The following is a 15,067-nucleotide window of genomic DNA, read 5'->3' as shown; positions in this document are numbered from 1 at the left end:
CTCCTCAAATCAGAAGTGATAACTCTATCAATCGGCGCAGTGGTTGGCGCAGAGCGTGTCTGCTGTGAAACCGGATGTCGTTTTGGCACCAAACCGGAAACGGTGAGAGCGGCATGGACTCTCTGCATGGACACTCTGCGGTGCTCCAGCTGCGTTCACGCGAGCGACATCTCCACAGAATATTCAAACAGAAAAACAAAAACTGCTCACGCTGCGTGTTATGTTGAGCATTCGCACGGTGCCGGAATATCAGAAGTGGGCGTACAGCGATAGCAGACGACACCGTCAACTCCTGTCGTCTGCTACGGAATATCTTGCGGCCGCGCCGCAGGATATCCTTTTCGGATATTCCTCACGGTTAGCATTGCACGAAAGGACACACACACACAACCAGTGTTGTACCCACTACCCGAAAAAGGTAGCGCAATACCGATACGCGCTACCTCAGCAAAAAGTAACGAAATCCCGATATCGTTACACGTACCTAAAAGTAGCGGAATACCGCTACCGTTACCCGTAAAAAGTAACGCGATACTTCATGCGCTACTTTTTAGGAAAGAAACAAACAGTATCGTTGATGACGTACTTCAAACGTCTTAAAATAATAAAATAAAACGATATCTCAAAATAATAAATCGACGTCCAATGGAGGTTGCACGTAGGTTGCCTGAAGACTAAAATTTTGAAAACCGTTTTTTACAGATTTACTAAAGCCTACTCGGTATCCTGCATATCTTTTTCTCTTCCTCTAAAGCAAATAAAGCACAAAGCAAGTCTACCGATAAAAGGCTCAGCAGCTTTGTCACAAAAAGAACTCTGATTGCCCGGAACGAGAAGTTAGTAAACATACCATGGTGTGCTTTTTCAAATTGGACGTTGACTTCCTTGACGCACAGGTAAAGCTTTCCCACCGAGGCGCATAGTAGACATCTGAACACCACGCTACTGTGTTGTACCGTAGCAGGCCATGGCCCCTCCGTTGCAGCGGACAAGAAATGGCAACTGTCAAGCACCTGAGCGCACGTGGTGCAATGTCATGTGGAATGTCATGACTCATAGCTAGGGAGGACGGCTCCAAAATGGAGTGACGTCAGTTTGCAGACAACTCCGACAACCCAATCAGCACAATGTACTGAAAGTCGAGTGCAATAGGGGTGGACGGGTAGGTGGAAGACCTTGAACAGACTCCTGAAACTAAAGAACATTGATAAGATACACACCGTCCACCCCTACTGCACTCGACTTTCAGTACATTGTGCTGCTTGGGAATGCACCAAATCTTCAAGAAGGTTCATCCCAAATAGGGAACACGTGGAGGACACATCCTCTTTGTAAGATAACGGCCTCTGTGCCCTCCTTTCGGCTATTTGCCCGGTCTTCCCAGAATGAGTTGTGATATCGGGCAGCTTGATCGAAGGCAGGCAGAGTGGAGGTTTGATGATAGGTCGAAGTCGAGTTGTCGCGAACCCCAGCTCGGAAAGTAGCGGTAGCGCTCAAAGATTGCGCTACCGCAAATTTGTAGCGGAAGTACTTCTTTCGTTACCAGTTTTAAAAAGTAGCGCGATCTCTACTCCGCTACCGAAAAAAGTAACGGATACAGTAGCGCCGCTACTAGTAACGGCGCTACGTACAACACTGCACACAACACACACGCTTGATGACAATAGACGATTTTACAAAGGTGCGCGCGCCACCAAGTGCGCGGCGCAAAGCAGCATGAGAACTTTGAGCGACACTACTCCGTCGTCTGCTTCGGTTATGGTTTACTCCTGCTGACGCCACTGCTGCGCACACCGGGAATGTTGTTGTTCTTCTTCTACCTCCGCCTCTGGCCGTCTCTCAATGCCCGAAGTTCCATGAGCCTTTGCGTGCCACAGGTGGCGCTTGCGATCCCAGGCAATACTATTTTTGAAATGTGATGTGAGCATGCTTTCGTTTGTCCCATCCTACAGCTGGCGATACAAGGTCTATACACACAATACAATACACAATACAAGGTCTATACACACACATATCGCAGTAGAAAGCTGTGGTGTATCTTCCGCTGGAGTACTCTGGGAAATGTCACTAGTGAGGACACACCGTGGAAGAAACGACTCAATGCACGTGAACACGCACGCAGACATATGTGACCACCTCTGGCAATATTTTGGATGCACACCTTTGACACACTGAGGTACATATCTAGGAGTGCCCATCGAGGCAAACAAAAGAGCTCCAGCACGTGGTATCGATATCGAGTGGAGTGATAAGGAACTATATATTATGAAGAGGCCGCAAACATTGTCAAACACTTCTCGTGCAGAGGTGGGGGTGAGCTTACCGGTATGCTGCCAAAATGTCTGCAAAGAAACACGCTTTAAAAGTAAGTCTCTATCTTTATGCTATTAGGCGGCTTTAGAATGGGGTAAAATGGGGTGCTTATTCTAAAATTCTATTGTCACTTGTTGTATTGTCACTTGTTGTGTATTGTGTTGCGCGTTGGGAAATAAGTTATTTAACGAAGCAAACAGTCACCGCGAGCTTACGACAGCACAGGTGCAAAAACAATGGACAGTGGAACCGGAGTTTTCTTACGCCCGCAGGTCATTCCGCTTCGTAATATTTCCGGTCACGAATAGTCGATGTTTCATTTCATTAATCACTTATTTAATGATATGAATAGTTATATTTAATAAAGAGGGCACTGTTTTGGGGTCCAAGAATCATACGTAAACTTCGTAATGAGATGGAACAGCAGAGCGTTTTAGTGTAGCGTAGACTCGAAGCTTTGCGTGCGCAAAGTAACAGCGGATGCACACTGCGCACGCGCCGAATGTAAAGCCACATCTACGCATGCACGCGCCCGCCATTTTGGAAGGTTGCTCGCTTGTGCCGTGGCTTTTCTTTCTTTTCTTTTTTTTTCACATTTTTGTTAGACAGAAGCGATGTTCCTGAACGCACAACCGAATCTATAAGAAGCCGGTACAACTGGTGACACAAGGAGTGTCGCGCAGAGAAACTTGGCCCTGTCATCGCTGTGCCCAATTACGTCACCGACGACGTCACCGCTCACATTTACGTCGCTTTAATTTGCATAATTAAATTGCCAAGCAAATACAGCATTTTTCTTCCTGAACTCGGAAGCCCGTATGGCCATTACAGACTACTCCAATCAAAATCACGGTGTTTTTCGCAAGATTTCGACGTACAAATTTGACAGCCGAGGATCAGTCGCTGGGCGCGCTCGCTGATATTTACGTTTACGAAACTGTTGGCTCCGTCCAAATACCATTCTCACTTTGCAAGAGGAAAAGAAGCTATGCCTCAACTACACCTTTCGGCTTTATCAACGTGTCTGTCATCAGCCGCCACCGCCAACCACTAATAATGACGCGCTGCGCGACAAGGCCCTTGATCGGAATAAAACTGTATCGCTCCTTCCCACTTGGCCTCGATAAAGGGGGAGCCAAGAGTTCCGCAAAAGCAAATTTCGTCGGGCATGCTTCGCGCGGCGAGTGATTTTCGACTGTCAATTTTTTTTGTAGAAATCTTGTAAAAAAAGAAACGTGAGTTTGATTGGAATAGTGTGTTACGGTCATAGGCTTCCGAAGTCAGGAAGAAAAATGCTGCCTTTGCTTAGCAATTTTTCGAGTTTAATTATGCAAATTAGCTTAGTTAAAACGTAACACGAATGCAAGCGGCCTCAATCTGCGGCAAAAGTCTGTATGAGTGTATTCCAAGTAGTTTCATAATTTTCTGAAGTAAAATTTTTAGGAATTTAATGACATCCTCTCGTGGAACACCCTGTATATTTTTTTTACCATGTGATATGAACGCACAACGTTCAGGAACTTTCACGCAAAATATTACCTTTGGGAAGCGCGCATTTTCTGAGAGTAGTATTAGTGTACCAGAGTGTTCGCAGAGGCTGCGATCTCTCTCAGCTCCTTCTGACGTGTAGTGACGTCATATCAACCGAGCACTTTTACTGGCTGACGAGAATCTGCTCCGCTTCAGATTTCAGACGCAGACGGGTGCCGTGGCTCAGCTGCGTACAACCGCAAAAAGAAAGAGAACATGAAGGCGCGCGTCCACTATTGGGCGGCTGACGTGACGTCACACACTGGCAGCCGAAGGGGGAGGAGAACTTTTCGGACTCGCGAGGGAAAAAGAGAAGTTTCAGAGCCTTCGTGCCGGCATCCGATAAGCGTAACGCCCATTCATGCAGCCCGTTCTGCTCATTCCGTATCTGTTGACCCCTTTATGTTGTCTACACTTCTTATCTCGCAGTCAAGAGCGAAGCCATTGACTGCTAATATCACAGCGGCCCATTTTTTTTCACAGACGGGCATGTAGGTATTGAGTACGCCGTAGTAACCTAGTTCTTCAGTGACACCTATACTGTTTTTCAGAATTGTAACGACTGATTGCTTGGTTGAAAGGGAGTTGAAGCAAAGCTGTAATGAATCGCCAGTTATTACATCTTTAGCAACTAAGACGAGAAGCTTACAAAATACGTTTTCTTAAATAATAATTAAACTTTGAAAATTTAGAAAATTTGCAGCATGGAACGGCGGTTTCCTCGTGACATTGAAATGTCACGTATTTTCGCGAGCTTTAGATGGAACGCATAAGCAGAAATAACATGTTTAGGGTAATTAGGTGATGAGTAACTAGAGAACAACACTCGTGATGGAAAGTGATCCCCTGATCACGCCCCTGGCGCAGGCACAGTACCGCCCCTGTCGATGAAACTCCCCATTCATCATCATTCATGTAAAGTTCCCGGTAGCGCAGCAGTCTGAACATGGCACCATTACAGGGGCACTAAACAGCTCGCCAAACATTCCTCAGAGGGCTTGGCTCACAATAACCAATTATGTAACTCCTTTAGTTCTAGCGAGCTTATTTACCAATGGACGTACGTGTTAAAGGAGTACAGAGCGCCATCCAAAAAATTTCAGATTAAGACGTCTGATGAAAGTGTGTGTGTGTGTTATTTTACGGAATAGCGCGAAAGGTTTTGATGTGTGCAATTTGTTTCCCAGAAAAAAAAAAAAACTCACATAAACATGGCTCCGCGCGTTCGCCCTTAACTCGCCACTCCGGGTATAACGAGGCGGAGAAGAATGATGCCTCGTCACCGATGACATAACAGGGGCAACTCGCTCTGGTTCGCTGGTCAGTAAGGATCAGCGCCCTGTTCCTTTGCCACCGCAAAGCAGTTTTGCCAGTTCTCCCGGAGAATTGGGGATAGAAGGATCCGGCCGAATAATGACCGGCCCAGGAGCAATGCTCTTTCAGAACCTAGAACAGCCAAGTAGCAGATGGCAGCTCAGTGGCAGACAACATTCCTCTGGACCAATGAGCGAGCGGCGTGACGTCACTCCGTAAGTGAAGGAGTGAGAGGGCGGCGAGGAGAGGAGGAAAGGCGCCGTCCAGACGCCCGCACGGCAGCGGCATTCCTTTTCTCAAAGGCGTGCTATCATTGACCGGTTACAGAATGACGTTTTCGCGTTTTTTCAGAGAGGGAGTTCCCGCATACGCTCAATATCCGTCGTCCGCTCCTGTCATGTATTCCGTCGAATAACAGTCAAACTACACCATGCCGTATTTCGCGTTGGATTTTTCATACCACAGTCGGTGGTCCGCAAGGAATCAAGTGACATTATAGTTTCGAAATCGACTGGAACGGATCCGACCGCCCCCTTAAGTAGCGGGTCCGGAGCGCATGGAGCGCGCTCCTTTTTACTAAACGGGACATCTCCTTTTGATGCGCTCCCGCGCTTCTACACTCTTAAAAATGAACTTCACCTCATAGCACGCTCCTAGCCAACCATTATCTCGAATGATATCCTTATCTGCCCTGATTTGTTGAAAACGGGGGGCGTACGCCATTTCTGTGACACTTATGCTGTTCATAATTGTCACAGAAAAGGCGTACACCCCGTGTTTTCAACAAATCAGGGCAGATAACGATATCATTCGAGATAATGGTTGGCTAGGAGCGTGCTATGCGGTGAAGTTCATTTTTAAGAGTGTACCCACAAGTCGCAGTGGTTCTCGCGCTCTCCACCCTCCTCTCCGGTTGGACCCACCTACACCTTAATTAATCTTTTAAGGCTACAGACAGCGGGATCGGAAGATGACTCTATACCGGAAAAGAACACCCATTGCGCACATCACGCGCACGCGTAACGCTCTCTTGGCTTAAAAACCCGTTTAGTAGAGGCTCCGGAGCGAGAGGGACAGAGGGGGCGGAGCACGCTCTGCAGAGCATAGAGTTACGGGGTGTCTGAGCGGCGACTTTCCTTCTCTGAGCGCCTCTCCCTCCTCCGCTTAGGGAGCGACGTCACGCCATCGGAGCTTCTGCGGCACGCTGATCTTTAACATTCGTTTATTTAATATCTAAGCACCTTTCTAACAAAAAAAAAACAGCCAGGAAGATTGTAGGCCGATGCTGAACGTACGGGTATCGGTTCCATAGATGGGATTCCGGACGGGACCGCCCGTTTAAGTCGAATTATACACGGTGTTTCACCTAAAGTGACAAAAAAATTCTAACTGGCGCCGTACTCGCTGGAAGATTGTGGGACTTTCGGCAATTATTACCTTCTGGAAACTTTTGCTTTGGGGAAGGGGGAAGGCTTTGGACAATTTTTAATTGCGGGAAATTTATTTTTGTCAATAGAACTACAAAAATTGCCAAGCGAACCACACTTTTTTTTTACAGAAATATGAAGTCCTCCATGGATAACCGCAGACCCAACAAAAACTATGCACAGTATCGCAACAGAAATAGTCGAAAAAAATAGTACAAATTTCGTTTAGCCCTGCCTGCTTGATTTTCGCAAAGAAGCGCGCGCGAAATGTGCGTCTGGAGGAGGAAGTGTCCCCGCCTTCATTTCTTTTGCCTTCTTTGTGATAAGACGGTTGTCACCAGTATCAAGGTCAAAGCGGGGAGAAGAAAGGTGAAACAAGAGTGGGGAACGCTTGCTACTCTTCCCGCATCATCCGTGCGATCTTCTTTGCGACAATCAAGCAGGCGGGGCTAAAGCGGAATTTTTACTAATTTTTTCGACTATTTCTGTTGCAATACTGTGCATAGTTTTTGTTGGGTCTGTGGTTATCCGTGGAGGACTTCATATTTATGAAAAAAAAGTAAGGTTCGCTTGGCAATTTTCAAAGTTCAATTGGAAAAATAAATTTTCCTCAAAAATTATTAAAAATTGTCCAAAGCCTCCCTAAATGATGGCAAAAGTTTCCAGAAGGTAATTGCCGAATGTCCAACAATCCTTCGGCGAGTACGTCGGCAGAGAATTTTTTATCACTTTAGGTGAAACACCCTGTAGAACACCATGTAGAATGTACCTTTTAGTGCACGTCTTTCTTGACATACGAGCACGTGTGGGGAAACACGAGACAAAACACTCCTCTTTGTCTACATACTTGTAGAGATAGGCTAGAATACTCTAAGATAGAAATGTACTCGAGCACATCGATAACCTCCCAAGAAAACACGCGATCCTCAGGACGTCTGCAAAGCATCATCGTGACCTCGGCTTTCATAGCTTGTTCCTAGGACATCCTCAGGGTGACACATTTGGACTATCCGTGAGACGTGCGGTGGAGACATCCTGTTCCAATCATTTGGGTACCCTAGTAGGTATGCAGTGAAAGCATCCGGCATGAGTGATGGAGGCCACCGTATTTTAACTTCTGGTTAAAAATAAGCTATACTGTCTTAATTACTGCAAAGGCTTTTCAAATTGAAAAATTCTTTTATTCGCACCATACATTTACAGTGTTAAATATAGGACTACTAGGCAACTAGGCGATTCTACCAGTTTCCCATTTAAGTCCGCATACCTCAACAGACAAGATACCAATGAGGAGATACCAGGTCCTGCTGATGCACATGCTTTGTGGCGTGCACGAGAAGGGAAGCGCAAAGCTCCCAAAGACCCAGACATTTATCGACGCTCAGAGCCTCGTTCCCTTCATCAAGCACGCCACTTCAGGAGTAACCGCGCACAACATTTTCACTTTGCGGGGTATTGTCATGGCGGAATCAAATCTACAGAAACGCCCGCAGAATCGGCTGAATTCATTTCTATTCGGATCGAATATTGTTTTCGTGTACATCAGTGTATGTCGCAACCGTACAGGTCCTTGGCCTTGGTCGAGGCGAGGTCCTTGGTAACGGCTCGAAGGATACGTCGTCCCTGCGACACTATCTCATACTACTCGTATCACATATACGAGTCTGGCATAGGGACGAGTGTCATCCACTATAGCATCCAATCGTTTATGTTGACTATAAGATAATATATGGCTGTGAGGTGGCGGGATCGAATCCCACCACTGTCTCCACTCCACTGACTCCTGTGAGTGGGAGAAAGAAGCTCTCCTCCTTTTGAGGAGCCTTTGGGCTTCACGGAAACATCGGCTATATGCCGTCTAGTACTCGAGTGTAGCACGAACGATCTCCTCTTCTTGAGGGACGTTCCGAGTAAAGGTAGATTTCTGAAGCACAAAAAAAGCCGGTCCCAAGGAGAAGCTCGAGTAGAGGGTTGAGTCGAGGATAGTTTTTTTTCATTTTTTTTTCTCCCTCGAACCTCTGCATTTCTTGGTGTGTATACCTGACTGGCGTTGTACGCAAGGTTTGCGTTGTCAGCGCGTGACCTTTGCAGTTCACAATAGGTCCATTCTTTTCACCTGCACCACCTGAACTATTTCAAGGAGTGCAACCCACGTGCATTCTTTTAGTCATAGACCTCCCATGTACTTAAGAACTGGTTGGTACAGCACGAGTGCAGCACTTTTCTTTCGAAAAGAATGGACCGAATGTATGATATGCAAGTGTGTCAAGTCATGTATGATGCTCAAGGCCCGCTTGCACGAGCGTGGAGGCTAGAGTCACTAAATAAGCTACGCTTCAATACTAATACTAAATAATACTAAATAAGCGTAGTTTATTTAGTGACTCTAGTGGAGGCTATTCCTCAGTACTGAACTCCGTAGCTTTGCCAGTGCTAAAAGAAAGAGATGCAACGAGGATGGTACCGCGTGCAGAAAGCGCTACAGAAGCTATACGGAGTACTACTGAGGAATAGCCTCAATGGTCGTGTACGCCGGCCCAGGTATCCCTTCAAAGCTGTCATTTCACTATAAAAGCGCTAAAAACGGGGCAACATAGAGCCACTAAATAAGCTTCGCTTCAGAGTATCGACACTGAGGTCCAAAGAAGAGCAGGAGCGCGCCATCTTGTTCCCGCACTACACCGGTACGATCCCCATTCGAGGATCAAAGATGGCTAACATAATGCTCCCTGTGGGATAGAGAAGCGTGTATGATTGTTGAGCGATAATCCAAGTATTGTCAACCAGAGCGTCCCGAGGATGACAGGGTGAGCTCAAGGCCGTCAACTGCTGCTTGTAAACGAAAGGAACATTTCACCCGCGCACGATAGATGGCATCGTGCGCTAAGGTGCGCAGTGCGCGTGCGCGTGGGTAGCGTGGCGCGGAAACAAGATGGCGCATGCTCGCTCTCGGAACTCAGTGTCGATACCCTGAAACGTAGCTTATTTAGTGACTCTACACTCTTAAAAGTGAACTTCACTGCATAGCACGCTCCTAGCCAACCACTATCTCGAATGATATCATTATCTGCCCTGATTTGTTGAAAATGGGAGGCGTACGCCTTTTTTGTGACACTTATGCTGTTCATAATTGTCACAAAAAAGGCGTACGCCTACTGTTTTCAACAGATCAGGGCAGATAACGATATCATTCGAGATTATGGCTGGCTAGGAGCGTGCTATGCGGTGAAGTTCATTTTTAAGAGTGTAGGGCAACACACACACACACACAGAGCGCTCTCTCTGTCTGTGTGTTGTCCTGTTTTTAGCGCTTTGAGTGATATGGAAGTATCTTACCAACAAGCCGAAATGAATGTTTCAGTGAACTTCAAATCTACGTCCGCGGTTCGAGGGAGGCCAAATGGAGCCCGCTTTTCTTTATAATGCGGGGGGAGCACCTTTATTATTAACGCGGCCTGCCTCGGACCGTGTCTTGGAATATACGGTCTAACCGTCGCGGCCGGGGCAGTCTTACGCCAGGAAAGATTCTTCCTGGTCTGATGCAAAACGTTTACGGTGCACGCAGAGCTCCGGTTCATTTCCCGTGGCGGAGCCTCCGCCCTCGCCACCACCTCTCTCCCACGGAGAGGGGAAGAGTCGAGCGGAACGGTCAGCTTCCATCATCTCTCGGGGCAACTGGGGAAACAGATGGGAATTCCTCCTTTCCTGCGTCGGACTCTCCGTGGGCATCGGAAACGTCTGGCGGTTTCCCTACCTCGCCTACCAGAATGGAGGAGGTGAGAAATTTTTTCCCCTTTTTCCTTTTTTCCCGGACACTCGGGAAAAAGAAGGTGCGTTGCTAGCTTTCCTGTTTTGCTTCGACACTTGTCTGCATTGCGATTTGGGGGTTACACTCTTAAAAATGAACTTCACCGCATAGCACGCTCCTACCCAACCGTCACCTCGAATGCTATCGTTATCTGCCCTGATTTGTTCAAAACGGGAGGCGTACGCCTTTTCTGTGACAATTATGAATAGCATAAGTGTCACAAAAAAGGCGTACGCCTCCCATTTTCAACAAATCAGGGCAGATTACGATATCATTCGAGATGATGACTGGCTAGGAGCGTGTTCGGTGAAGTTCATTTTTAAGAGTGTAGTTTCAGATTTCCAGGGTAGAGGTACACTGTTAAAACAGAACTTCACCGCATAGCACGCTCCTAGCCAACCGTCATTCCGAATGATATCGTTCTGTACATTGATTTGTTGAAAATGAGAGGAGGCGCCTATCTGGGACAGATTATCTTGTCCCAGATAGGCGCCTCCCCCCTGTTTTGAACAAATCATGACACAGAATGATATCATTCGGTATGATGGTTGGTCAGGAGCGTGCTATGTGGTGAAGTTCTGTCTTAACAGTGTAGGGGCTGCTGTGAGACAGATGCAGAGCCAGAACCTCACTTTGGGGGGGGGGGGGCGATTTTTTTGTCGAAGCGCGTAGCGGGTGAGGGGAGAGGAGGAAGCCTAATGTGTAATCTAACGACCCCCCCCCCCCCCCGGAGCCACCGCTGCAAAAAGAGCGATGTCATTGGTCGCTACCTATTTACGTCACGGTTCGAAGCTCCTCGCTGCTGCTCTTAAGCACTTCTTTGAACGTTGATGCAACAGAGCCCATAGAAAAAGAAAGCTTCCAGCTGGCAAACATCGAACTCTTCCGTCTATATCTCCCTGTTTACAAGCGCGGTTGTGATAAGATTATTATCGATGACTTTTACCTTAATGGATACTCCACTCCTTATCTCCACCCGAAAAAAAAAAAAGAAAAAGACGGAACTTGTTGAGCTCTTCGTATCTCTAGAACGGAGTGTGGAACGTATACATATCCCATACTGCGCGTCGGAACCGTGAAATGCGCTCCCATATAGCGTGCATTTGATGTTCCCCGCGTAAAGAAGTCATTAAAAAAAAAAAAAAAGAGCGCTTTACACACTGTGATCCGTGACATTTATTTTATTCCTTGTTTGCGGCATTCGCTAATACGCAAAATGCATCTGAATGGAAATTGCTAGTGCAAATGCAATGCAGTGTAAATCGATACCACGGCGGTTGGGCGATCGCCCCCTCCTCCGCTACGCACTTTGACAAACAAACTGCCCCCCCCCTCCAAAGTGATGGTCCGTCCCTGCCATCATATCAGAATATAGAATGGTGAACAGGGGCGGATTTAGCGGGGGGGGGGGGGGGGAGGTCCGGATGTCCTGCACTCTAAGAACAGAACTTCACCGAATAGCACGCTGTACGCCAAAAATGATGCCACGAATCATAGGGTTATCGCTCCTGATTCGAAGAGAGAGGAGGGCGTACGCCTTTTTGCGTAAATTTTCATATATCTAAAATTGTCACAAAAAGGCGTACGCCCACACTCTCTCTCCGAATTAGAAGCGATAACCCTATTAATTTTGTGCAATGGAGCGTGCTATGCGGTGAAATTCTGTTTTTAGAGTGGACCCCGCTCATTTTCGGTCGTTACATAGAGTTTCAATTGACCTTGGTGGTGTAATATGACTATATGGGCATATAGGCCATATGGGCATATGACATATATGGGCTATATGACGCTGATGTCCAGTGATGTTCATGAAGACTATGATAGGTTGTGATGTTGATGACCAAAGAAAGGTCATGATGTGACGGGTTGTGATGTCCAATGATGGGTTGTGAGCATATACGGGGTGTCCCGAAAACATGGGATCGGACTAAATTCTAATTTTTAAAAAACTACGCCAAATAGAATCATGCGGTCAACGGTATTTGTTCTTACTAGGTTTTTGCCACCTCCTGATGTGAATGTCATGTAAGGAAAGTTTAATTATGTAAATATTTGCGAACTGAACTCGGAAATTTGCCAAGTAAAGGTCACTTTTTTACCCCACCAACATGAAGAGTGTACCGAATTTACTCAAATTTATGATAATTGACAGTGATATTCAGGATCTATCCTACCGGAAAAAATAGCAAAATTAATAGCAATTAATACCAAAAATGTACATAATTAAGCTCACGTTTCATGACATCCACATCAGGAGGTGGCAAAAACCTAGTAACAACAAATGCCGTTGACTTTTTTAACTTCAGTGACACTTTTTCTGGGACATCCTGCATGGGTCGGCATCTTTCTGGAAATCCATTCAACATCACATCATCGTACGCCTAGGTGCGCCTTACTCACGGCCCGTCATTCCACATCAACATCATAATCCCATATCGTTGCTCATATGAGAGGCCATCGCATTGAACATAACATCACGTGCAGCCCATCACTTAGCATCACAACATTCTCTGTGACGTGATACTGAATGATATCCGTGCTGGTTGTCATGGAGTGAACTTGCCGGTCTATATGACTCTCATTAATCTCATAGGGAGCACGAGTAGACGCCATAGCAATATGGTACAAGGTACTGGGCTTAGTGGGATACTTGGAAGGGTATTCCCGATAACGTTACACAGGAGCTCAGGGTTCTATACGTCAACTTACCAATTAAACCAATGTTAGATATCTGGTCAGGGCCATAACAATATGGGCAACAAGAAGAATAAGTTTCATTGCGCGGTTGCCATGACTACTACCAAACGTCGCATTCAGCGTTGTAGGTGCACGGCTGCCGTTTACAACGTTATCTCGAACACCGATGAAACATGAAGATCTTATATACGCAGGAGCCTTTCTCATTCCGTACCTCATAATGCTGCTCTTGGTGGGCAAGCCGATGTACTTCATGGAACTGGCCATCGGTCAATTTGCCGGACAAGGTCCACTAACCTTATGGGCATGTTCACCCATATGCAAAGGTAGGTGCGGAAGCGGTTCATGATGCGGTCGAAATAATAGACACGAGTGTTGTACAGGAATAGGCTTTGCAATGGTGTGCGTATCGCTATTGGTGTGCATCTACTACAACGTCATCATGGCATACACCATCTTCTACATGGCGTCTACGTTTCAGAAGCAAGTGCCCTGGCAACGGTGCGAACCCCACTGGGAAAACTGCTTCGTCCGTTCAGAAAATGTAAGTTTGTTACATACAGAGTTTCAACATGCTCCCGCGCGCGTGAATGGACCTTTTCCATACTCGCGTCGCCCCTGGCGGCGGAATGTCGAACGTCGTGTCTTTCCCCCCAATAATGGTGACGCTTTACGAACTGGCACGTACGTAGCGTGGGAAAGTAGCGAGAGAAGATTGGGAAGAAGAATGCGGAAAGAGTGAAATCGCATTGTACTCGTTATACCAGACCTCAAACGTCCGCGTAACCTCGAAACCGATTATCTCCCCACAATGAACATGACAGTCCCCCGCAGGTAGGGTTGCCACCAGGCCGGTATTATACCGGCACGGCCGGTTATTTGCTTCCTCTGCCGGTAGGAAGGTGATACCGGCAGCCTTTTGCCGGTATTTGCGGCTCAAGACCTTTCATAAGGGCTTTTACGGGGTTTTTCCTTCAACATTCCACTGCAGCTTGAATAAATCTGGAGCACAGACCAAACTCCGCAGTCACCAGTCGTTTTCTTAGTTATTCATTATTATTATTATTATTATTATTATTCATTGTTATTATTATCATTGTTATTCATTACGTCTTGTGTTCGGAGGGTACAAGAGCAGTGGTTGTGCAAAACTGTTGGTGGTTGTGTCGAGCCAGCTAGAACGTTCCTCACCCACTTTCCCTTTCCCACGAGTCTTTCCTCCTTTCCCTCTATTCCACCTCCTCTCCCTCAGCCGGTATTTTTCACTCCGAAAGGTGGCAACCCTACCCGCAGGTGGGTTCATGGCGATGTTTTCCGCTCGAAAATGGCGGACTCAAGGGCTGGGCATGCGCATACGCGTTGTCGGAAATGGTCCATTGGCTGCGCCGCCTGACGGATGTTCCATCTCCGGAGAGAACAGAAGAGAGGGGCAAGTGACGTATGGACAGGGGATGACTTTTAGCTTTCTTATTAAAGTCCTATGAGAGTCAGACACCTGAGAAAGACACTCTCGGGATTTCGGGGCCGTCTCGACATGCTGCTATGACAATGCCAGAAATTCCAAAACTATATGACGCAGGCCACAACAGGCAACTCTAAAACTGAAACCTCACTCCGGTTCCGAGGTCATAGGCGCACGCGCAACAGCGATTCCAGACTGAGGTCCATTCGTCATGGTTCATGGGTATAAGTTAATATCTAGTACCCTGCACAATGATACAATTGGGTATGTATAGCATGCATTACATCAACATCTCCTGCCGTGGCTACCACAGCCACAGGGCCGACATGGCGTATTTGTGCACACGTGCCCTTCCTGCTTTTCGTGTACGGTGAGCACTGAAGGTTGTCGTAGTGCACGATCACTTGACGTCGTGTGTCTATGCCGCACCGTACGTGAAGTACAGGGACTAGACTTACAGACAGTGACACTACACACAGGCCGACACTGGTATAGACATACTGGAGACACCGTACG

General features: G+C 46.9%; 1 protein-coding gene across 2 annotated transcripts in view; it reads left to right on the top strand.

Annotated features, from left to right (window-relative positions):
* Positions 1-15,067, top strand: part of LOC135397583 (sodium- and chloride-dependent glycine transporter 2-like) — a 30,724-nt gene that overhangs the window by 8,190 nt on the left and 7,467 nt on the right. Inside the window, exons 1-4 of one of the 2 annotated variants that reach the window (XM_064629188.1) lie at positions 2,308-2,365; positions 10,150-10,360; positions 13,284-13,415; positions 13,473-13,633. In XM_064629188.1, the coding sequence (XP_064485258.1) occupies positions 2,339-2,365; positions 10,150-10,360; positions 13,284-13,415; positions 13,473-13,633 (531 nt within the window). In that variant the 5' untranslated portion in view covers positions 2,308-2,338. Of the gene's footprint in view, positions 1-2,307; positions 2,366-10,149; positions 10,361-13,283; positions 13,416-13,472; positions 13,634-15,067 lie in introns of those variants that run through there. The other variant, XM_064629189.1, reaches the window with a different exon arrangement.

This window comes from Ornithodoros turicata, chromosome 6 (genome assembly GCF_037126465.1).
Source record: "Ornithodoros turicata isolate Travis chromosome 6, ASM3712646v1, whole genome shotgun sequence".
NCBI lineage: Eukaryota > Metazoa > Arthropoda > Arachnida > Ixodida > Argasidae > Ornithodoros > Ornithodoros turicata.
Note: the sequence above shows the minus strand (reverse complement) of the source record. Positions and strands in the feature narration are given on the sequence as shown.